General features: G+C 39.1%; 1 protein-coding gene across 1 annotated transcript in view; it reads right to left on the bottom strand.

Moving 5' to 3' along the window:
- ext1b (exostosin glycosyltransferase 1b) overlaps positions 1-22,071 on the bottom strand; it is an 86,322-nt gene that overhangs the window by 12,634 nt on the left and 51,617 nt on the right. The window contains exons 3-11 of the mRNA XM_057353962.1: positions 12,767-12,860; positions 11,001-11,108; positions 9,822-9,941; positions 8,243-8,375; positions 6,036-6,154; positions 2,044-2,139; positions 1,771-1,785; positions 1,707-1,735; positions 574-598 (exon numbers count right to left, since the gene is read on the bottom strand). Coding sequence (XP_057209945.1) covers positions 574-598; positions 1,707-1,735; positions 1,771-1,785; positions 2,044-2,139; positions 6,036-6,154; positions 8,243-8,375; positions 9,822-9,941; positions 11,001-11,108; positions 12,767-12,860 — 739 coding nt within the window. The remainder of the gene's footprint in view (positions 1-573; positions 599-1,706; positions 1,736-1,770; positions 1,786-2,043; positions 2,140-6,035; positions 6,155-8,242; positions 8,376-9,821; positions 9,942-11,000; positions 11,109-12,766; positions 12,861-22,071) is intronic.

The following is a 22,071-nucleotide window of genomic DNA, read 5'->3' as shown; positions in this document are numbered from 1 at the left end:
GAGAGAGAGAGTGAGAGAGAGAGAGAGAGAGAGAGAGAGAGAGAGAGAGAGAGAGAGAGATGGGGGGTAAAATTGCTCCTTTGATGTTTTTTTCCTTCAAGTCTGTTGCACTATTTGTCACTAACTATTTGGTGTGTGTGTGTGGTGAAGGGAAATACTAATAAGACGCAGATATTTACAATAGCCACATCACACATAAACATTAAAATTCTGTCAAAACACCCAGAACAGACCACACAAACACTTTGATTTAACGTCTGTCAAAACACACGTACAAATCAAGTCTCAACGACCAAAACATCAAAACACTTACTCAAATACACAACAAAATAGTATCCAAATGCACAACTAAAGAGGAAACTGTACACACACATTCTTCCCAGTGCAAATCCCCCTTCAGTCACACAAGGTGGGCAGAGAACTAAACCCAAAGCATCTGCTCTCTACACACTATCAACACATCCAGAAACTCACAACCTTACTAAGAAACATCAGATCACAATTGATAACATCATATCCCGCCCCACATTATTTCCAGATGAGCATTATGTTTCATGCAGAAATGCGTCGCACATTACGGTTCAGTGAAATGAAAGCGCTTTTACGTCGCATTGTGAATTCTGTTTCATGTTATCTTAATGAAAACCACTGCAGAGAGGACCGGCACTGCTTAAACTTCAAAATATTCTCCGAGGGGCCTTATGTACTGCGGGAAGGGGAGCGTTTAATAAGGAAAATGCCCAGAGCAACACTTCAGTGTGGCGTAGGGTCACACTGTCAGTCATGGCTTAAAAGAGCTGTCTCTTCATACATCACACCGGATGGGAACACACACACACAGCACACTGTAAACAAGACGGCCACAAGCTCGACAAACCACACGCTGACTGGCACTACTTCACTGCTCTCATTCCTCAGCCAGAGGAAAACTAAACCCTCTCGGCTCCAAACACTGGGAAATGACAATCTCGCTCTCTCTCCGTTCAACATCTTTAGCCAAAACTAAAAAAAATCCAACCTCTCTATAAAAACAACTTCAGAAGACGCCAGCTGCTGTGCACAAGTGTAGCTAATATTTAGAGGGATAGTTCACCTTAAAATGGAAATTCTGTCTTCATTTACTCACCCTCAAGTTGTTTGAAACCTGTATGAATTTCTTTGTTCTGTTGAGCACAAAATAAGATATTTTGAAGAATGTGGGAAACCAAACAGTTTTGGGGCACTACTGACTACCATAGTAGTTTGTCACTATGGTAGTCAATAGGGTCCCAGAACTGTTTGCTTACAAACTTTCTTCCAAATATATTTTGGGTTCAGCAGAACAGCAAGATTTATACAGGCTTGTAACTACTTGAGGGTAAGTGAATGATGACAGAATTTTCAGTTTTCACTATCCCTTTAAACTGGTATACATTTGAATATAAATATATAAAGATGTATATAATTTCATTAAAAAAAAGTTTACGATGAAAAAAAAAACATGGATAATAACTTTCATTGTCACCGAAACAAAACTTCTTTGTTATGCTGGTTAAAAGTCTCTTCAGATCCTGAACGCAATCACCATGTTGTCTAGATATATTTATAAATATCTTCTGTGGAGGGTGCAGGATCATAAAATGTTCGACAAATCATTGCATTTGGTCCAAATGAATGTTATGTTTAGCGCCGGCATGTTTTTGAGGCGGCGTGGCTTTATGAAGCGCTCTGAGGGGAATGTTGTGTTCAGTGCTAGCTTGCTATATTGTTAGCTTCTCCGAAATCACCTACCCTTCCTTTCAAGACCTGCAGATGAGGGGATTTTATTTAAAAATCTAAATGTTATGTTTCATTGAACAAAGTTTGACACAGTAATGTTTAGAAAAGGTTTGTAATGAGTTTTTGGGTGAACTAATAATGAGAAATACCGCAAGCCACGTTTAGTTGACATGAAAAAAACTAGCATATCTTAGCATTTCAAAGTGACAGGTTGAAGAGGGATTCGAGTGAGATTACACCTTATATAACCCGTCAAAGTAAAGTCTAGTGGTGGTTGTGTCTCACCTTGTTCTCTCCTTCGATTACAATAATGGGCACTGAGGTGGCCGGCCATCGATGCTTGGCAGGTAAAGACTTGTCACAATTCCACAATACAATAATCTGAAAAAGATTTTGAGATCATCAGCCACGAAACCAACAGATTTTCTATTCTTTTAAATAACACTCCACATTTCTATATTGATGCCTTGTAGGCAGACACCCACAATAATTCAATCTATTTCAGTTTCTGCTTTGTTTTTCAAATTCTTCATTAAGCATCATATTATCATTTTTTTACACTTTATTAAAAAGCCAAAAATACATAAAAAAAACCTTGCACATAAATTTAGAACGTCGCAAAATAAAACAAGCTGTGAATATCAAACAAGCAACATCTTGACACCTCAGGGGACTAAAGGCTCCAACCTTATATTTATGCTGTGTATTGAAGTTCAAATGCTTTCCCGTGTAGCCCATTTTAATATTAGATTGTAACAAAACGCCTCGAATTTGACAGGGAAACTATGCAATGTTGGGATTAATTTACAGCATGTCATAGACCTCATCATATTCAATCATTTTCATTTTGTTTTGTCACATTCAAGTGCCTTTGAATGATAACACCTCCGGCTGAAGTGACTGACTCTATAAGATAACACTCGTAAATGTTTCACATGAAGCGTTTTACGAGGGGCCTTCCTCTCCGAGCGAGTGTGTGCTTCCGATCTATGAAGGTAGTTTACAGAGAAAGCTAAAATAACCCATTAGAAGAGCTCAAGTGTATGGACACATCCCAATAACCATTAGAGAGCACTGAGGTACTTTTTCAGGAACATTTCAATCGGGAGTGAGTGTGTTTACATTCGACAAAACACTGAGATGAAACGTTAGTTCAATATTAAAACCATCTAGTGATGGGAAAATAAAATTGAGAAATGATCAGGTGTTGTCTGTTGAGATAAGCACACATCCTCAAGATATGATGATCTATGTTGTTTATTTGGAATATTCTACTTCAAAATTTTACTTTTTGCCAGTTTATTTAAAGCTGCAATCTGTACAAAATCAAATACCATCAAACACTTCTCAGCCCAACTTATAAATCATTATAAGCTCACATTTTTTCAATGTACTTGTTAATAACTAATGTTTGTTTATTTTTACATTTACATATTTTTGTTTAGTTTTAGTTAAACAACTTGTTTTCGATACAGCTGTTGCGACACAATGCAAATCGTAAAATTAAGAATTCAACTTGATTTAGCCAAAAAAGTTACGCATTGTAGCTTTAACTATTTAAGATACAGTTCACCCAAAAAGGAAATTTTGCCATTTGTTCACCTTGCTGTTAAAACCCTGTATATGACTTTTTCTTCTGTGGAACACAAAAGAGGTTATTTTGAGAAATGTCTCAGTGGTTATGTGTCCGTACAATAGAAGTCAACGGAGACTCAATGTTACTGGGGCACCAACGTTCTTCAAAATATCTTCTTTTGTGTTCAGCAGAAGAAAGAAAGTTATCATGAGGGTGAGTGAATGATGAAAGAATTATTATTATTTATAAATATCCCTCCAACACAAGCTAACATTTTAACATGAGACGAGAGCGGTCCGAAATAAAAATGCACTTTATTAACATCGTGGTTTAAAGCGCTAACTTTACTGCATCTTTCATTTCATTAACTCCCAATCGCAGAGTCACACAGCTCTGGAAGCTTAGAGCAGAATGTAATAAATGAAAGCTCTACTGTCTAATGATATTACATGCAGGAGGATCAGGAGGCTCTTCAAACTTTAAGTATTCCATAATCTATAATAAGATCGGAGACATAATTAAACTACTTAAACTCTTCGAAACAAAACAAAGCCCGAAGGTTAGATTTTTTGATAGCACAGGCCGCTTAATGAATGTCGTGTATGCGAGCGGCTGGAAATAGGTCTGTGATAAAATGCTATGGCTTCGCAGTCTCGTCATAACTTCCTGTTGAGTTTGTATGAGGAGTGAAGTGCAGAAGTCCATGCCTGGTTGGATTTAAAGGGATTTTTAAGTGCCATTAGCCGTAGCTTCCTCTGCAATGGATCAAAGAGTTTAAATGCAGATGGTATCTCTATCATCTTCCCCATGTTTTGGGGGTGGAGGTATGCGTGGATAAAATGCACGTTCGCGCGCATGAGGCAAATGCTTGCTCGCAGCGGAAGGCCTCAGTTAGTTGGCATGCCAAAACAAGCTCAAAAGCCCATCTTTCTTTTCATCCCCCTCCCGTATTTTTATAACGCCTCTTCTTCTGCTTCTTCTCCTCAGCGCAAAGGTTCCGTGTGATGAATTGGAGCTAAAGGGGCAAGCGTTGCTTTCCCCATTTCTCCACTTTAACTCGAGTACGGCACAGGATTGAAGCGCAGCCGGAGAAACAAAAGACGAGCGTTCGACAGCCGAGTCTTTTCAAGCCCTCCCGCAGAGGAGAGGAGACGGTCTGAGGAAACCGGCAGCTTGTGTGTGCGCAACATGCGTCGCGTACTCAGCGGGGACACGTAGCATTTAATTCACCTCCTCTGCTCCTCCCCCACCAGCCTCCCTCTCTTTCGCAAAGTGAAGAGGAATCAATACGTTTTGGTTCCCAGGGTGGAAAACACTTTAGAAAGCAGTGGATGCCATGGAAACGCAAGGGCTGCTGGGATTCCTGGGCACTGAATTAGTCCCTGAAGTTTAAGAAGGGTTCAAACTGAGGGGGTGGCAGAGCTGAAGCATCTAGATGTGCGGAGAGGGTGACGCTTCGATGCGCTTTAAGGTTTAGAGATATCACACAGAAGAAAGAAAACAACATTGCATATGTCTGTGGGACACGTGACTATATTCCAAACACAAATTTTAGAGTTTACTGCATGTTGCAAGGATTCATGGTTTGGAAATGTCTCTGAAATACAGCAAGCAACACTTTATGTGCCTCTAACACAGGGGTTCTCAACCTGGGGTCCGCGACCCCCTTAGGGGGACGCCAGAGTTCACATGAGGGGCGCGGGAGCTGACATGCTTTGAGGTTAAATAAAGCTGCATAAATGTTCCACTAATCATTTAAAACAAAAATATTTTTGTATGTTTTAAAAAAATCACGTGCTTACAATGCCAAGATAATGCAGTCAAAAATAGTTATAACTTGTATACATTTTTTTTTTCAATTTTTCCGGCTCCATCGACAGACATTCACACGGGGCTTCGCGGTAGCCGGAAGCACTGTCATTGGCTGTTCTCACTATCAGACTCACATGAGAAACGTCCTCTGTCAGGCGTCAACGTTCGTGTTAACATAAAAATCAAAAGGAAAAATAGCAGAGAAACGTAAATGCGGTGATTCTTCGTCAGAAATAAAGGAAAACGTTTAGACGCCTACGTAAATTTAGGTATTATTGAAGGACAAGACAAGTCTCGGCCAGAATGTGCGTTCTGTGGTGAAAAATTGGTAAACGACAGCATGAAACCAAGCAAAATGAAAAGACACCTTGTAAAAATAAGCAGTAATTGACAGGTGCCTACATCTCTTTATGCAAGTACAGCAATGTTAATGTTTAACAGTTCTTTCATAACGTTCAGTATACTCTGTATGTTCATACAATAACCTGAACATAGACTGAAACAACCTGAAAAATAACCTGAAAATTATTTGAGTATTCAAGTGAAAATGTCATTAAAATCTTTTATATTACTCATATTTAACTATTTCATTTAATTTATTATTCAATTATTTCATTTATTTATATTTACTATCTATATATGTGTGTTTGAGTAGCAATTATACACACACACACGCACACGCACACGCACACGCACACACACACACACACACACACACACACACACACACACACACACACACACACACACACACACACACACACACACATATATGAGGGTTGGGGGGGCTCCGATTGTCATATATGTACGTGGGGGGGCCCCACAAGGAAAAAAGGTTGGGAACCACTGCTCTAACATGTCATGACTCCAAAGAAAAAGGAGTTTTTACCTGAGAGCAATACTGGGACTTGGCCACTGAGGCGAGGAGCTTGAGAATGGGTTGAGACTGAGAAACCAGAGGGGTGACAGCATGGATTACAGCCGTGAATTTGGGATTCGGTTTAATCCCTGAAAGAAAAACAAAGAGAAAGAGAGAATTACTTTGAAATCCAAACTTTTTTTGAAGTTCTTGCATTTCTGCACTTTTAATTGGAGACAATTTCATGCAGTCTTAAAGGAACAGTTCACTAAAAGATACAATTTTTATCATCATTTATTCAAGCTCATGTCGTTCAAAACCTGTATATGACTCTAATGTGTTACACAAAAGAAGATATTTTGAGAAATGTCTCAGTGGTACACACAATAGAAGTCAATAGGGGCCAATGTTATTCGATTACCAACGTTCTTCAAAATATCTTCTTTTGTGTAACACATTAGAGTCATATACAGGTTTTGAAAGACGTGAGAAAACAATTTTTGGGTGAACTATCCTTTTAAATCACTTTTTCAGATCTCCCAATAGACCTTAAGATAATGCAGACAGACATCTAACAGAATCCTGTAAAACGCTCCTCCTGAAATAACTCACATTAACACATGTTTAACTGCTTCAGCAGTGACCGCCGCACAGACACAACATGATCATTCTTGTCGTTGCCAGTTTTTTTTTTGCTACACCCGCATTTTCCCACTAACAAGAGGTGCTCGATCAACAGCTTCATATTGATTGGTCTGACAAGCGCTGCAGATTAAGATGGAAGGATGCGTGGGCTGCATAAGCAACTGCAGCAATGTGCGACTTTAGATGCGAATATGGATTTTGCCATGCAATTACACTGGGTGGGTCGATAATCTATCACATTGTACAATGGCTGTCACTTAGCTACGTGGTTAAATTTGTAGATATCAAAGCACCTCTGCAATTAAGGGGTGACTGGAGAGGGTGTTTAAAAATAAAACTGATGACAGATAAAGGACAGAATTGGAGGCAACACAACTGGGGTTCTGAATGAGGCTACTAGTCACATATTTGGCAATGATGAGACTACTGTCTGTAAAAGATGAAAGGAAATCTTTCGGCTCTATGATTCCTCTCCTCATGTCTTAGAAAGCTCTTTAACTCCAGAAACATTTAAAGGTAACCTCAAAACTTCATATAGAAGTTTAGAAGAAAAGAGATTCACATTGAAGAGTTTGACAAGTGAGACTGACTGTGTCTGAAATTGTTTTGAGGCTTATCATTCTCTAGCACATCCACTAAACTAAATCACCCTTGTGGACACTAATAGAAATGGCATCCTCACCTGCCTCTTAAGCACTAATAGAGTCATAATTCATTTAATTTAATTTATTAGACTTGATTAGACAAAGATGTTACCCACAGGTGTAGGCAGAATATTATAATCACCAACCAAATTATAGTGTCCCCCAAGTAAAATGTTCTGAATTAATGCTAATCGAAAAAAGAAAAGTTTGGCATCACTATATTCATATATAATAAATGAACAAATAAACAAACAATAAAAAACATTTTTTTGTTGTTGATTTGTTCATTTAATATGGTGACTTTAAATGACAAACTAGCACCAGTAGTGTTTTTTATTTGAGCTTGACAGTTCTACTTTAAAACAAAGTGCATCATGGGTATAAAAGTGAATGTTAACTACATATGTAGAGTTTATTTGCAAAAATAGATAACTCTGTTTTTAAAAATGTTTTTATTATGTTAAAATGTTTATATTGTGTTTATTAACTGTATGGATATTACTTGAAACATTTAAAACTTTGAAACTGTTTTTGCAAATGAACTCTTCATGTAGGACATGAATACGTTATAAAATTGGAACGCTGCATTTTTAAAGCTGCAATCTGTAACTTTTGCCTCTCTATTTATCTCTGTTTGAATCACAAAATTCTTTTCACAGTCACAGTCCCCACAAAATCTGATCTGACAGCTCAAATTATAAATCATTATTATAAACTTACTGTTGTAAATCAAGCTATGGTAAAAAGACAAGTTTTTATTTTTTTGTAAATTTGCGCTATAACTGATTTTAGTTTATTTTTTAAAAAGTAACAGATTGCACCTTTAAACAGTACAAAATGGCCAACACCCCATATTGTGCACTTTTTAAATGGAGTGACTTTAAACACAACTTGTTTTGAACCCTATACTTTAGTTAAACGCTATAAAGAAACATGATGGCGAATTACCAAGTTCAGCATAGAAGAAAGGAAAGTCGCCCAGGTAAGAGGAGTACAGGGGCAGTGTAAAAAGTCCACCGGGGTGACTGTTCCACATCATAGTGCTCCTGGACATCTGCTGAAGCACTCTGTCCTGAATGATCTAAACAAACATGTCTTTAGCATTAACACTTCAGGACATTGCAAACACTCATGACCAATAAAGCTGTCATACTACATTTCTTTGTGAAATTAATGTTCAGAATTGAAACTTCAGCTGAGGTGCAGCTCCGAGTCCATAAACTACAAGACAAATGATCAAATGCCTCAGCAGTTTCACCATCTTCATCGTGCCAATCAGCTGCTCGCACCATAAAGACGAGCGATCGCTTCTTTGGCCTTGAGTGAGTCTGTCGGTCGCGAATGGCTGCCGTAAAAACAAACAAAGACCGATAGAGTTTTTTGTTGCTGATGTTGTTTTTGTTTTATATCGTGCCCCTTGGTGCCAAAGAAGCTTGACTTACTGACCGACTGACTAATCGCTGGCAACCGGATGGGTTTTCGTAAAAGCTAGATGTCAATGAGATCTTCATCCCAGATTCCTAATACGAGCCTGAATGCATTTTTATAGCACAACTGACAAAGCCACAGAATTCACCGAGTAGCAGCTGGATCATTGAATGCATTCATCAGATGCTGAGATTCTCAGGCATTTAAATTCATTATGTGCCTACAATTACAAAAACAGTTTATGTGGACAGAAACACAGCTAGTACAACGTTACATTTGAGGCGAACAATAAAAGCGTAAAAGCAAATTTGAGTGTTTTTCTCTTGTTTCCCTCCAGCCCCCCTGGGCGACGTTCGACAAGCGTTGGGATTAAGCCATGGTCTTTCCCCCCTCACCGAACCCCCACCTGTCATCTTAAAAACTCAATCTGAGAGGTGATGAAAGGCCGTTCCTCCTGCACGGCTGAACGTCCACACTTTTAGTGACTTAAGACGTGTGATTGATGTCTCAATCTTGCAACAGGATGGCCGCAATCTTCCAAATGGAGGGCAGCAGATGAAGCGTCTCTTTGGATGCTGGCTGTAATTGCAATGATAGTGTATACGCACGTCGTGTGAGGTTGGAGGGGATTGACAGCCCTGTGTTCTGGGGTTAACTGCTGCGATTTGTTGATTGTAGACACTTGTATACGTGTGACATTGTCAGTGGCTAAAAGTGGTTGATGTAAGGCTAATCTATGCCGATCCATACAAGTGGTAGTCTGTCAAACAATTAACTCCGAGATATCTGAACACCGCGTTTTCACCCGAGTGCTAGTCAAGCTAATGATTTTACCACGCGTCTCTCTTAGGAGGACAAAAGGTTATTGAACCAAGGTCATAAATCACTACGCACACACCAAAATAGTGTTTTATAGAATTAAACCCACCATCTGAAAGTGTCCACAACATCTAATGCCTAAATAACCCCAAGCGATTATACGATTTGTGTAAAAACTATTTTCAAGTCATAATCCAGACAGTTGTGGGCATCAAAGTCGTGGTATGTACAGTATGTGTGTGACAACGCGAGACAGAATGACTGAACGGCCATTGCTTACTTCTAAAGTAGTGAGCACAATCTTCTCCACGGAGGAGAAGTAAGCCTCCCACAAGAACTGCGTCTGCTGTCGTAGAGCCAGAATCTTATCCTGATGAATGGAGCGCACCGTAGATGGGATCTGCACACACACAAAGGGAGAGAGAATCAGTACACGGCTGCTACAGAGGTTAAAAACCAACTAGACAAAACAAAACTGAGGTAAAAAGAGGGTCAGTCGTGTTTGCTTATATGAGGTGCATGTGCGACATTATCTCTTATAAATTGGTTAAAGGGATAGTTTCCCCAAAAATGACTTTGACTTACTTACTTCTGCAGAAGACAAAATAAGATATTTTGAAGTGGGTAACCGAACAACGGCGGTACCAATGACTTGCATTGGTTTCGCGTCTACACAATAGAAGTCGATGGCTTCCGCCGTTGTTCGGTTATCAGTTAAGGTAAAAATATTTTCTTTTGTGTTCTGCAGAAGAAAAAAAGTCATAAAGGTTTGAAATGACAAAAGGGTGAATAAAGGATGACAGAATTTTCATTTTTAAATGAACTATCCCTTTAAGCCTATCAAACAGTATATTTGCAGAAAGATCTGCATTATCCCCGTAATGGTTACCCAAGTTTGCGCTTTGAACCACAGAATAAGTGCTGTCTTGCTGTCGAGTGCTATCTTGCTGTCGAAATAGTGATTGATATTGAATGCTCCTCACAGGCACCACACAAAAACCGCACAGCGAGGGGGAATTGACAACAGATTTAAACTGAATTTGAGGTCGAGATGTTGCTTGGCTATACTCAAAGCATAAAAAAACATAGCACACAAAAAATTGTTTCAATCATTTTTACTAAACAGACATTTTACTTGAATACTTGTTGGAGCTGAACATTAATTAGATTAGATAAATATATTTATAATTGGCATCTTTCAATGCATTCTGGGATTGGCATCTCTGAACGGACCTTGGAATTTGCACATTTGTACAAATCATCATGCTCTAAAAATGCTCTCCATGTAGGCAGCTCATTACTTTAGAGGAGAAATTTGATGGTTTTTCCATGCAGCAGGGGCGGAACGAGAGACTCAGAAGGGAGGGACAACAGAGTATACGACCAAGTTCCTCTATTAAAGTGTGCGAAAACAATAGACATCGTGATGGAACAATCCTGCAATGGAGCGATTTCTGACCTGTAGCAGGAGCCTCTCGTCCCCTATCACAGCAGCCGTGTTCCAGTCGATGACCTCAGAGAAGGGAAGTTCCCATCCATTACTCAGCATAACCGGTACACAGGCCGCCTGGAAACACACGGGGTCACAGCGTGAGTCATGGGCTGAAATTTGATTACCGGACCACGTGAGGAGAGAGGCCACACGTATAAACAATAAACAGAACAACACAATACCACACAACACATTAAATGGCTTCCAGAAGAGCTATTGGCCGAGTTATGAAAACTGATGCAAATATACCAGCCCACAAACAGCTACAGAGAACAACAAATGCATTAACACAATACACAGTTATAACAGCAAACAGAGAGAAAAGAGGCGAGAGAAACTATGAAGATGGGAAAAAAGTGAGTTTCCTTTGAAGTGAAGGAGACGTGCAGAAATAGAGAGATGAGCAGCTGTTGTGTCTGACGGCTATTTGACGTAATGAGGACCTGCCATACAAAAGGTCATTAAGATGTCAGCTGAGCACCGTGGTGCTGCAGGGCATACAAGTCTGCTCATACACACTGAAGCAGAATTCAAGCAGGGTCCTTCAGATTTACAATGCACACACACACACACACACACACACACACACAAGTACTGCATATACATTGCACCACTTCAGAAATTTTGATGCGCCACCCCCTCATAATCTGATCTCTAGACATCCATTTGTCAGCTGTTTACTCTGAACTTCTGCACATTTATATCATATTTATTTACATTTAGGCATTTGGCAGATGCTTTTTTCCAAAGCGACTTACATTGCATTACACTATACATTTGTGTCCGAGTATGTGCAATCCTTAGGATCAAAACCATGACCTTTAATTTCAGTAGGGGTGCTTATCCATACTGCACCCTTTTACAGTTCTCCACTCCTGCAACACAGCCTTATTATACGTGTGTGTTGTGTATCTATATACACATTATATGTGTTATGTATGTACTGTATGTAATTGTTTCACAGAACATGTGGATAGGCAAATTGCGCCTAGAACGCTAAACCAACGGCCAGAGGTGAAGCCATTGGAAGCGATCGCGCCGCCATCTTGGTATGCCCAACTGCAAGAGAGCGGCATTGACTTAGTCAAAACGACGATCTAAAATAACTCGTTTTTCAGCTTATTAGGTGAGCGAAAGGAGGTTTTGTGTTTAAATGAATTGTTACTTCTGATGTTTTATCCAATGTTTGTTGATTTTGGACAGAACAGCGATATATAGAAATCAATGTATAGAAGGTGAGTATGTACTGCACACTGTTGTAATGTCACATGTGTTAATGTTTAGAAATAAAGCTTCGTGACTTAAAAGAACATACACAGCCTGTATTTAGATTTCCGAATAAGCACATTTGCTATATAATAAGACAGGAAAACTCATGACTTTAAATAATTAACTATTTACATGCTTAAGACATTTGCGTTGTAAGAATGTACTGTGAGACTTTAGATATAAAAACGGGGACTGGTAAATTACTGTTTTAACATTAATATGTGATAACTCCCTATTAATTTAGTAGAACGTTTGGGCATACTAACATGACGTAGCGGTAGCTTCAGTGCAATGATGTCATGAGCAATCCAGTCATTTATATAGATCAGTGTTTGTAAGGATGGGAGGAAAGACAGAAGTTTCCAAGAATAGACAGAAATATCAATGGAAGTAGGCAAGATTCTGAAAAATACTGTGAAAGATGAAAGATAGAAACACAGGTGTGAGTGTATGCATGAATCCACCTGCAGAGCCTCCAGGTAGCGAAAGGAACCCAGCCGTCGCCCTCGCGGCACCAGGCAGAAGGTGGAATTGTGCAGCATTTCACGGTAGTCATACCTGCACAAACACACATGTGCAAATCAATGATACATACAAAAAAAAACATTACACTTAGTAGTCATTTTGCATCACATGTGGCTGGATGAGGTTATGACACCTGCCTGCACATGCCAGTCACATACATCAGTAAGATGAGTATATGTGCGGAAACAAATAAGTCACACTGTCTGAACATTGCAATGCTTTTCCCATATCAAACACACACAGTAATTTCTATCCACCACACGATCTGACCAGCAACCACATGGATTGTTTCATCTCACACACAAGGCAAAAAAAAGAGCAGCGTCAAAGAGGTCCGCAGGTCAAAGTAGCGGACGCTTATTTATTGGTCATAAAATCATTCATCATTTACTGGCGGGCGTGCGAGGTGAAGGTTGTGTGACCGCGGGCGATTGAGTCACGGGCGCCGACTTCCACGCGCTGCCATTATCCGTGTTGCGATGATCTTGCTGAGTCCGGTGCAGCTGTGCTGTTTGCCTCCTCAGCTCATTGGTAGATGCTGACTTTGAATACTGCCCGAAATGGCACACACACCGATCTACGGAACAGAGGCACAGAGGCCATTCTGTCGCAAAGTGAACAAACAAGGCACGCCTGTGAACACACACGCCCGCGCCCCAGCTGTCTGGATATCAGACTGATCCTGTGTTAATGTGGTAGAATATAAATGAGGCTGGAGAGATAGACCTGGTCTCTGCGGTGCCATTTCACGTAGATTAGCCACCTGAAGAGCAATATCAGACAGTCTGTAAACACACGGGCTCGCTTCTGGACTCAAAGTGTGTGCAAAGTGTTTTCCATTTGGACGGTGAACGCCACAGGATCCTGTCCTGACCTGTCCATATTGCATTTTAGAAAATAGATCATTCGCTCTTTAAGCAAACCAGCATAGAAAGACAAATGGGACTGTAGAAATGAGGTTAAAAAATAACGCAACAATTTAATTTGTCATCACTGGAACACAAAAGGAGTTATTTACTAGAATGTTCAATGGACTGAATGAAAGTGAACAGCTATGCACAAACGATTAAAGGCCACCAAAAATAATAACTAAAAATAGATACTAGCGTCCACACCAACGGATGATAATGTTGTGTATAAACCAAGCTTGTTTACTCAAAAAATTATGATTGGCTGTCAATGTTTTGTCCAAAATAAAGAAAGCTTTGACAGAGTCTGCTATTCTCTTAAATTTGGAATGATTTTTAATAACTTTTTAGTTATTGTTCTTGGTGTGAATGGGCCTTTAGGCAACAAATTTAAATAAACAATTTGTTCAATGTCAGGAAATGTGGAAAAGCGTGCATGTGCCTGATGGACACCATCACTTTTTAGTAAGGGCTGTGTGCATGTTGCCTACTTTGATTCAAAGCACTTCGGCAGCTATTCCGTCAAACCCAGAGCATCTTTTGACCTTGACATTCAGACCACTCAAAACAGAGACAACAGCGATGATGTACAGCATGCATTTATGCACAAGTGAAGATGTCTGAGTGTGCCATCGCTCATTTATAGACAAACAAGCGTTTTGTGAAGTAAACCTGTGGTAGGGAGAATCTGTGTGATCTATGTCAGATGAAAAGCAGAGTTCAGAACAAAAACTCGAAAACGATTCGAGTGAATTATTATTATTAGAGTCAGCGTGTTTGTGTTTATTTCACAGGTTGGGTACAATTACATTACCCTGCCCGAACGGAGCCCCTAAACGCAGCTTTAGTTTAGTTTAGTTTATTAATTTATAAAGCACATTTCAAACAACGGAAGTTGTAGTCAAAGTGCTGTACAGATATATTAAAATACTATTTAAAAGAAAAAAAAATTAAAAGCAAAAGCAAAATTAGCACACTTGATCAAAACCATAGAGACATATGTAAAGATATAAACACCTTCAATTAAAACACTCAGAATACAGATATGTTTTTAGGGAAGATTTGAAAATGGAGACAGAAGGGGAAGATCTAATATTGAGAGGAAGACTGTTCCAAAGTATGGGAGCAGCCACCGAGAAAGCCCGATCACATTTTGTTTTGTAACGGGAACGAGGAACAAAAGCTTTATGCACCGTCTCCATAGCAACTCTAGCTAAATGCCTCCATTTGGAGTGTGTTAATTATACGTATTCTGCACATGCTTTGTGTGGGGGATGAAGCACAATGAGGTCATATTTTTACAATTTCCACCGTTTCTATTCTTTCTCCTTCCATCACGTTCGAACACCTCCCAAAAATGCTGCCCCCTATTCCAGATCAGAAGAAAAGCTTGTCTGGGAAGGGAGCCAAAATGGCCGTCGCTTCAGCGGTAGAACAATCAGCCTGAGGCCGTATGTCCTCACAGACATCAATCTCATGAGAAACGCTCAGAAAAATAACCAGAGCTCAATATGGACAAACACATGTGGGTTTGAAGAGCGACATTAGCATAAAACATGACTATTCATAAAATATTGTGTAAGTCTCAGGTGGAGACAGATCTATTACCATGGTAGGTGTGGGAGTGTAGTGGACTGCTGGCGTGGTCTTACGAAAACAATCATTGCAATAATTCTAATATTGGTGTATTATGTACAGCTAAAAAAGTTAATATTTGATGCATCACCCACTCCTAGTGTCTACTTTGACTAGGATCTATGAGCACATCCAGAAGTGTTCCCTAAGCTCAAGTGGTTCAGCATTGCATTAGCAGCAAAAAGGTCATGGGTTTGATCCCCATGGAACACACACACTTATAAAATGCATAGCTTGTAATGGAGTATAGCACATAATGAACTATAAGTTGCTTTGTATAAAAGCATCTGACAAATGCAAACATGTAAATGAGTTGGAGGTGTTTACTGTAATCTCACGTGAGCATATAGAAGTTACATTTGTATCCAACAGTGTGAGAAAAAACTTCGCTCTGTACACTGTGGTTGGCTTTGTGAGACATGTTTTATTGCACTTATGCTTTTTGCTTTCCTAATGTTGACCCAATTGATTCCATTGTTTACCCAAATTGTAAGTCGCTTTGGATAAAAGCGTCTGCTAAATGACTAAATGTAAATGTAAAACTTCATCTTGAAAGCTAAAGGTCTGTTCTCATTCACATTCACAATACATAAGCACCCAGTGATAGATGATTCTTATTTGATTACAGTTTAATGGGAGAACATCTACGATTACAGTTACAGTAATTATAGCCATTGTTAGATAATCCACATAGAGCACATGAAAGCCAACGGTGATATCACAATATTTACATGCACAGATCTGCACAAAATAAAGACTTGACAATCAAGCAGGGCTACTATAAGGTGTGTATTGCTGTTTGTGTGTGTGTGGATAAGAGCCCTATGAAGTGTCTATTTTGTCCACTCTCCAGCACTTCCACTGTAAATAATCCATTAGATCAATTAGTGCTCATTATAGTTTATGCTAGTTTCAATTTGCATTCATAATATAAGATAACCTAATATAATATAATATGAAGAGGTCCTCAAGCAAACCCCACCTTTATAATCTCATAATGTTCATGTGCTTGAGTTACTCATTTGAACTAAACGGAGGTCCAATTACATATTACTAGTGACTGTTACCAAAGATATTCATATTAACAAGATGCGTCACTGCAATTGAAATGAATGGGGGGGAACGCAACGCTCAATATGGCCGCCCTAGCGAAGCTTTGCGCATGTGTAGTATCTAAAGCAACTTAAAAAATAATGTTTTAAGAGCAAATTTGATAGTAGGAAACAAACGTTATTGTACAGTTTACGTCATTATTTATGTTGTTTTTAAATATGTTGTCGTTTAATTAGGATTTTAGCCGGCGATTGTAGAAATATTTTCTGTTACTTTGCTGTTACTTAGTTACTTTGCAGGGAATCCTTTTTCTATATGGAAAACAATGAATAACAGAACATGGGACATTTACATTGTACACTACACAGTCACAAAATTTGATAAAACAGTAGCTCTGTTCCAAAACCTAATAAGTTGTCTCCATAGGCAGCAAACCCTATATGACTTTCTTCCGTGACCCTATATGACTTTCTTCTGTGGAACAAAAAAGATATTTGGAGAAAAGTCTCAGTGGTTTTGTGTCCATACAATTGAAGTCAATGTGGACCAGTGCTGTTTGGTTACGAACGTTATTCAACATATCTTCTACTGTGTCCTGCACAACAAAAATGTCATACAGGTTTGGAATGACATGAGGGTGAATAAATAAAAGATTTTCATTTTAGAGTGACCTGTCCTTTTAATGTGATTCTGATATCATGTCAACAGATGAGGTTAATAAAAAACACTATTATGAACGTCACATCCTTTGGATTTTCCTGGCAAAACCGTCCTGAATCCTTCACATAAAAATGAGTCTACAAGATTTTATTGGCAACCTAGAAAGCTGGGGGTTTAGTTACAAGCTGTTTATACATTGGCAATAAAAAATGATTAAAATATTACAATTCTTATAGCCCCTTAAACCGTTTTATTAGGCTTTACAAAAAAATATTTGTTCTTGTGTGAACGCATGTATAACCGCAGCTAAATATGACTCAGCTTTACTCACTTCTACCCTCAAGACTTCCACTATCATTTCCATGTCAAGATCTTCGGTTGTACTAGACGCTTGACAAGCTCGTCGTGTACGGGCACCCTAAATTTATCATGACAAGTTTATCATGAAATCTTTTCAATTTGTCCTTTCATCTACCTTCCTCTCTACCAAGCAAAACAGATTAAGGATATCACTTCATTCTTGCGTAATTGTAGTGACTTGGCCTGGCTGACGCTGCACGGCACAAAACGGAAGGAAGATCAAATAAGTCCCAGGCTATGTTGAATCAGTCGTTGTTTGGGATTGACAACCATCAAGCCCCTTTTCTATCTCTGTGATATCCGTGAATAATGCACGTTACCATAGTGACAGTGACAGAAGTGATAATCAAAGATGGTGCCTTTCATAACTGAAGCGACGTTATTTAATATAGTCCGAGTTGCCAGTTCGTCTGTCAGATCTTACGAAACCCGACAGCAAGCCTTTAATTCATAACGTACCCAAGAATAATTTGTGCTGCTTTATAGCGGTTAGATATAAAACCAAAGAGAACGGTGGGGAAACAAGGCTATCCTTTTATTCTACAGGGACACATTTTATCCGGCTTGATATATCCTGTCAGGACACTACGATGAAAAACGCGTCTTGATCGGTTGGCCCATCGGGGTACAGGGACACGCTTTGTAAAATACTGGCTGTCCTGTCAACACAAAGAGAATATTTAGTCGCGAACTGCTGTGTGGTCTGAATGGTTGGAAGGGCAATTCAGACCCAAGCATGTTGATGACCAGATGTGCCTCAAAGCACCAGTTTATATCCAGATGGCTGCTAGGACTGTGATGACGTGACGCTGTGCACTGGGTTGATTCGGGACATGTCAGCACAAGCCTGTCTCTGGCCTCTCTCTAGGACTGCGTGACAAGCATTTACAGATAGAATAGTCGCTTCTTTCATGGATCACAGACATCAGTGGTTAAAATATCCCTAAAGTCAAGTGTTAAATGGCTAACTGGCTAAATGGCTCTACTGTGACAACCCTTTATAAACTGGAATGAACTGAAAACATTCGGTCTGAATATGTGTAGCCAAAAAGTCTTAAGATTGGCGTACTGATCTACAACTTAAAAATGAACAAAATCATTTTACATTTTTGTGAATGATGAAAGTGACATTTTCACCTTGAAGAAATAACCCAAACCCCAAAACCGCCTAAGGTATCTGAGCTAGTCAAAAACATTGCAGTGTTCTGCTTTATTTAAAGAGACAGTTCACCCAAAAATGAAAATTCTGTCATACTCACCCTCAAGTTGTTCCAAACCTGTATACATTTCTTTGTTCTGATGAACACAGAGAAAGCTATTTGGAAGAATGCTTGTAATCTAACAGTTCTTGGCCACCATTGACTACCATAATAGGAAAATTACAATGGTAGTCAAAGTGCCCCAGAACGGTTTACTTGCCTACATGCTTCAAAAAATCTTCTTTTGTGTTTAACAGCACATAGAAATTTATAAAGCAGTTCTTCCTACTATGGTAGTCAATGGTGGCCAAGTACTGTTTGGTTACAAGCATTCTTCCAAATATCTTTCTCTGTGTTCATCAGAACAAATAAATTTACACAGATTTGGAACAACTTGGGAGTGAGTAAAATAAACACAGAATTTTCCTTTTTGGGTGAACTGTACATTTAACTGGTTGGTCTTTTAGTGAAGATGAACTCAATGAACTCATATCAAGCAGTCAAACCCATATACAGTAGCCCTCCCCCCATAGCGGAGCAAAAACTCATAATTAGCTAATCTATTTGCAAATGCATTGAAATGTATTCTATTTTAGAGCTAAAACCATATTATCTTCCTCACCATATGTGGCTCCAAGACAAAAAGAAATCAAAGAGGGAGAAGAGGGCTGCAATCAGAGCTGACTGGTCTATACAGATGGGGTCTCCCAATACCAATAATTTAGTCATCCAGAGACCCCAAACCCCACGCCCTGACTACTAATAAGTGACAACAGAATTATTTAACAAACAAATTATATTTCAGCAACTGTAACTTAACATGTTATCGATATCCAAACTCTTTTATACTCTGTATTTTGTATGACTGTCTTTTTATTGTGTTGTTGCGAAGCACCTTGGTCAACAGTAATGTTGTTTTAAAGTGCTTTATAAATAAAAATGACTTTGAACTTGACCTTGTAAATCCCATGAAAACATATCAAGGTCAACTAAATCTCACAATGTTAAAGCGGCAGTCCGCAAGTTCTTTTGAGTAAAAATTAGCTAAAACCAATTATTGAGCAAGTACATGAAAGAACGGTGTTTAAAACTGTGTCACTACCTACTACTAACTGTGCTGGATTCACCACAGAACGCTTGTAATAATGGTTTGTAATATGCCCTGTCGTGTCGTCTTTCCCGGAGATCCTTATATGGTGTCTTTCGTCTATGCATCATTTCGTCACATTCGTACACAGAACGAAGAGGATCAAGTGAAGCCTGTGATTTAACTCAAATATACGGACTTATATCCCAGATATGATGGCAAGGCTTTGCATATAGTATATATAGTTGTATGATGTACAAAGATTTATGACCGTGCCTGTCAGCATTTGAGACCCGCGTTCGGGGATCTTCTGTCCGGTTCGCGTTACGGGAGTTTCCATGAGAAATAACAAAATGACCCAGCACCCGAAATAATACCAAAACACTTCAACACAGCTTCCATTTGCGCTATTTGTGTCTGTTTATGTTCTTATTTGTTTCGTGTTATATCATCTGCCATGTTAACTGCGTTTATTATGCGCTACTGATGTACAGTGAAGATTCTCACCGCTGCACTGTCACAGGCCACGACTCAAAACATCAGACTCATCCGCACAGTTGAGCAGAGCCGAATCACAACTCACGCAAAGAAATATCTCCGCACATCACCTGCAGTAGCAATTACAAACTGAGATGGCAACAAAGAGGCCAATCCTACGGACTGCCGCTTTAAGGTAAATTAAATTAAAGGGATAGTTCATCCGAAAATGACAATTCTGTCTTCATTTACTCAGCTTTAAACCTGTATAGGTTTTACATTGTTCGAAAAGATGATATTTGGAGGAATGTTTATAAACGAACAGTTCTAGGGCATCATTGACTACCTTAGGAAACTAAACTACTATGGTAGTCAATAGTGTCCCAGAACTATCATGTTGAACTAGTGTTCAACAGAACAAAGAAATGTATACAGATTCGAAACAACTTGAGGTTGAGTTAATGATGACAGAATTTTCTTTTTGGGGTGAACTATTCCTTTAAGGTTTTTATTTTATTTATTTTGTGACAGTTTTCATGATTGATTACTGAAGTTATTATTTCAATTACTGTAATGTGTCCAAATGATTTAATATGTGTTTTGTGCTTCCTTGTTTTTTTTTGTGTACACAAATAAATTGAAAAGCACAATGTACAGTAAGTCCTCCCACATCACAGTGAAAACTATGTTTTCAGCAGAAGTAAAACATTCATCTTTGTACTTTAATACAGTATTCATATTTATCATTAAAAATTCCATTTGAATGGTCCTAAAAAGGCATATTCATATTTCATATTCAAGCAAATATGAGAGAGAATTGAAAAGTAGCATCTTCAAAAGAAATTCCTCAGCAGGTTACTCGATACGGGCGTGTCTCGTGATCTGGGTTGTGTCATTTAGCCAGAGGGGGAAAACAGACAATGAGAAGAAGGGGTAGTGACTCGGTCACCGGAGGTCAGATTGTGGTTTTGAACACGTAGGACAGAAAGAACCATCCAATCCTATGTCCCAACAAAGAAGCTGTTTCTTTCTGTTGCTAGTGTCAGGTTCCTCAGACAGACGCAGAGAGGAACCCTGGGGAGCAGGATGACAAGAGAGAGACACGGCAGAGAAAAGATGCTCTTCCTCCAGGACAGGAAGCAGAGGGAAGTAACACTATGTACCTGTCTCCTCAGGTGTGTGTGTGCAAAGCCCAGCACACAAATGACAGAACACAAGTGTGTGGAAGTGGGTTTTGGCATCTCTGATAAGTCCCGCAACCTTGGTTATAGTCGCTAACTGTCCTATTAGCAGTTTTCCTGTCACAGGGGAACAGTCCGATCGAGTACGAGTAGTATATAAAGATGCCATGAAAATCTTTAGATGGTATCGAACTATAATGCTCAAAAACTGGGAAAATAATAAACAGATTTAATTTGAGTGGTTTGCAGTTTTGGCTCAAAATTAGCCGAAATACAACAAGCCAACAAAATCTCTCACTGAAATAAACAAGTCTCAGACTGAGAGACTTGCTTTTAATGAAAACAAATGACAAACAGACTAATAACACCATTCTGACCTCTGAAAAGAACACTAAATCTTGATAAGGATCAGAAAGAACAATAAATGGATGACCGATGAGAAGCATTGAACAGAACTAGTTATAGTGTGTAAAGAAGACAAAGCACTAGATCTGAACAAATTAGGAGGTGCAGGATCAGATGGAGGGCAGGGATGAGGTCTGGTATAAGATAACAAACAAAATATAATGTGTAGATATAATGTGGGGAACTGAAGGAAAGGAGGAGACTGTGGGAGGAAAAATGAAACTGCAAATAAATCCGACAGTGGTTTTGACTAGGTGAGGAGAGAGAGAGACAGAGAGA

Source organism: Triplophysa rosa, linkage group LG16 (assembly GCF_024868665.1).
Source record: "Triplophysa rosa linkage group LG16, Trosa_1v2, whole genome shotgun sequence".
NCBI classification, from domain to species: Eukaryota; Metazoa; Chordata; class Actinopteri; order Cypriniformes; family Nemacheilidae; genus Triplophysa; species Triplophysa rosa.
This window is presented reverse-complemented; position numbering and strand designations above follow the sequence as displayed.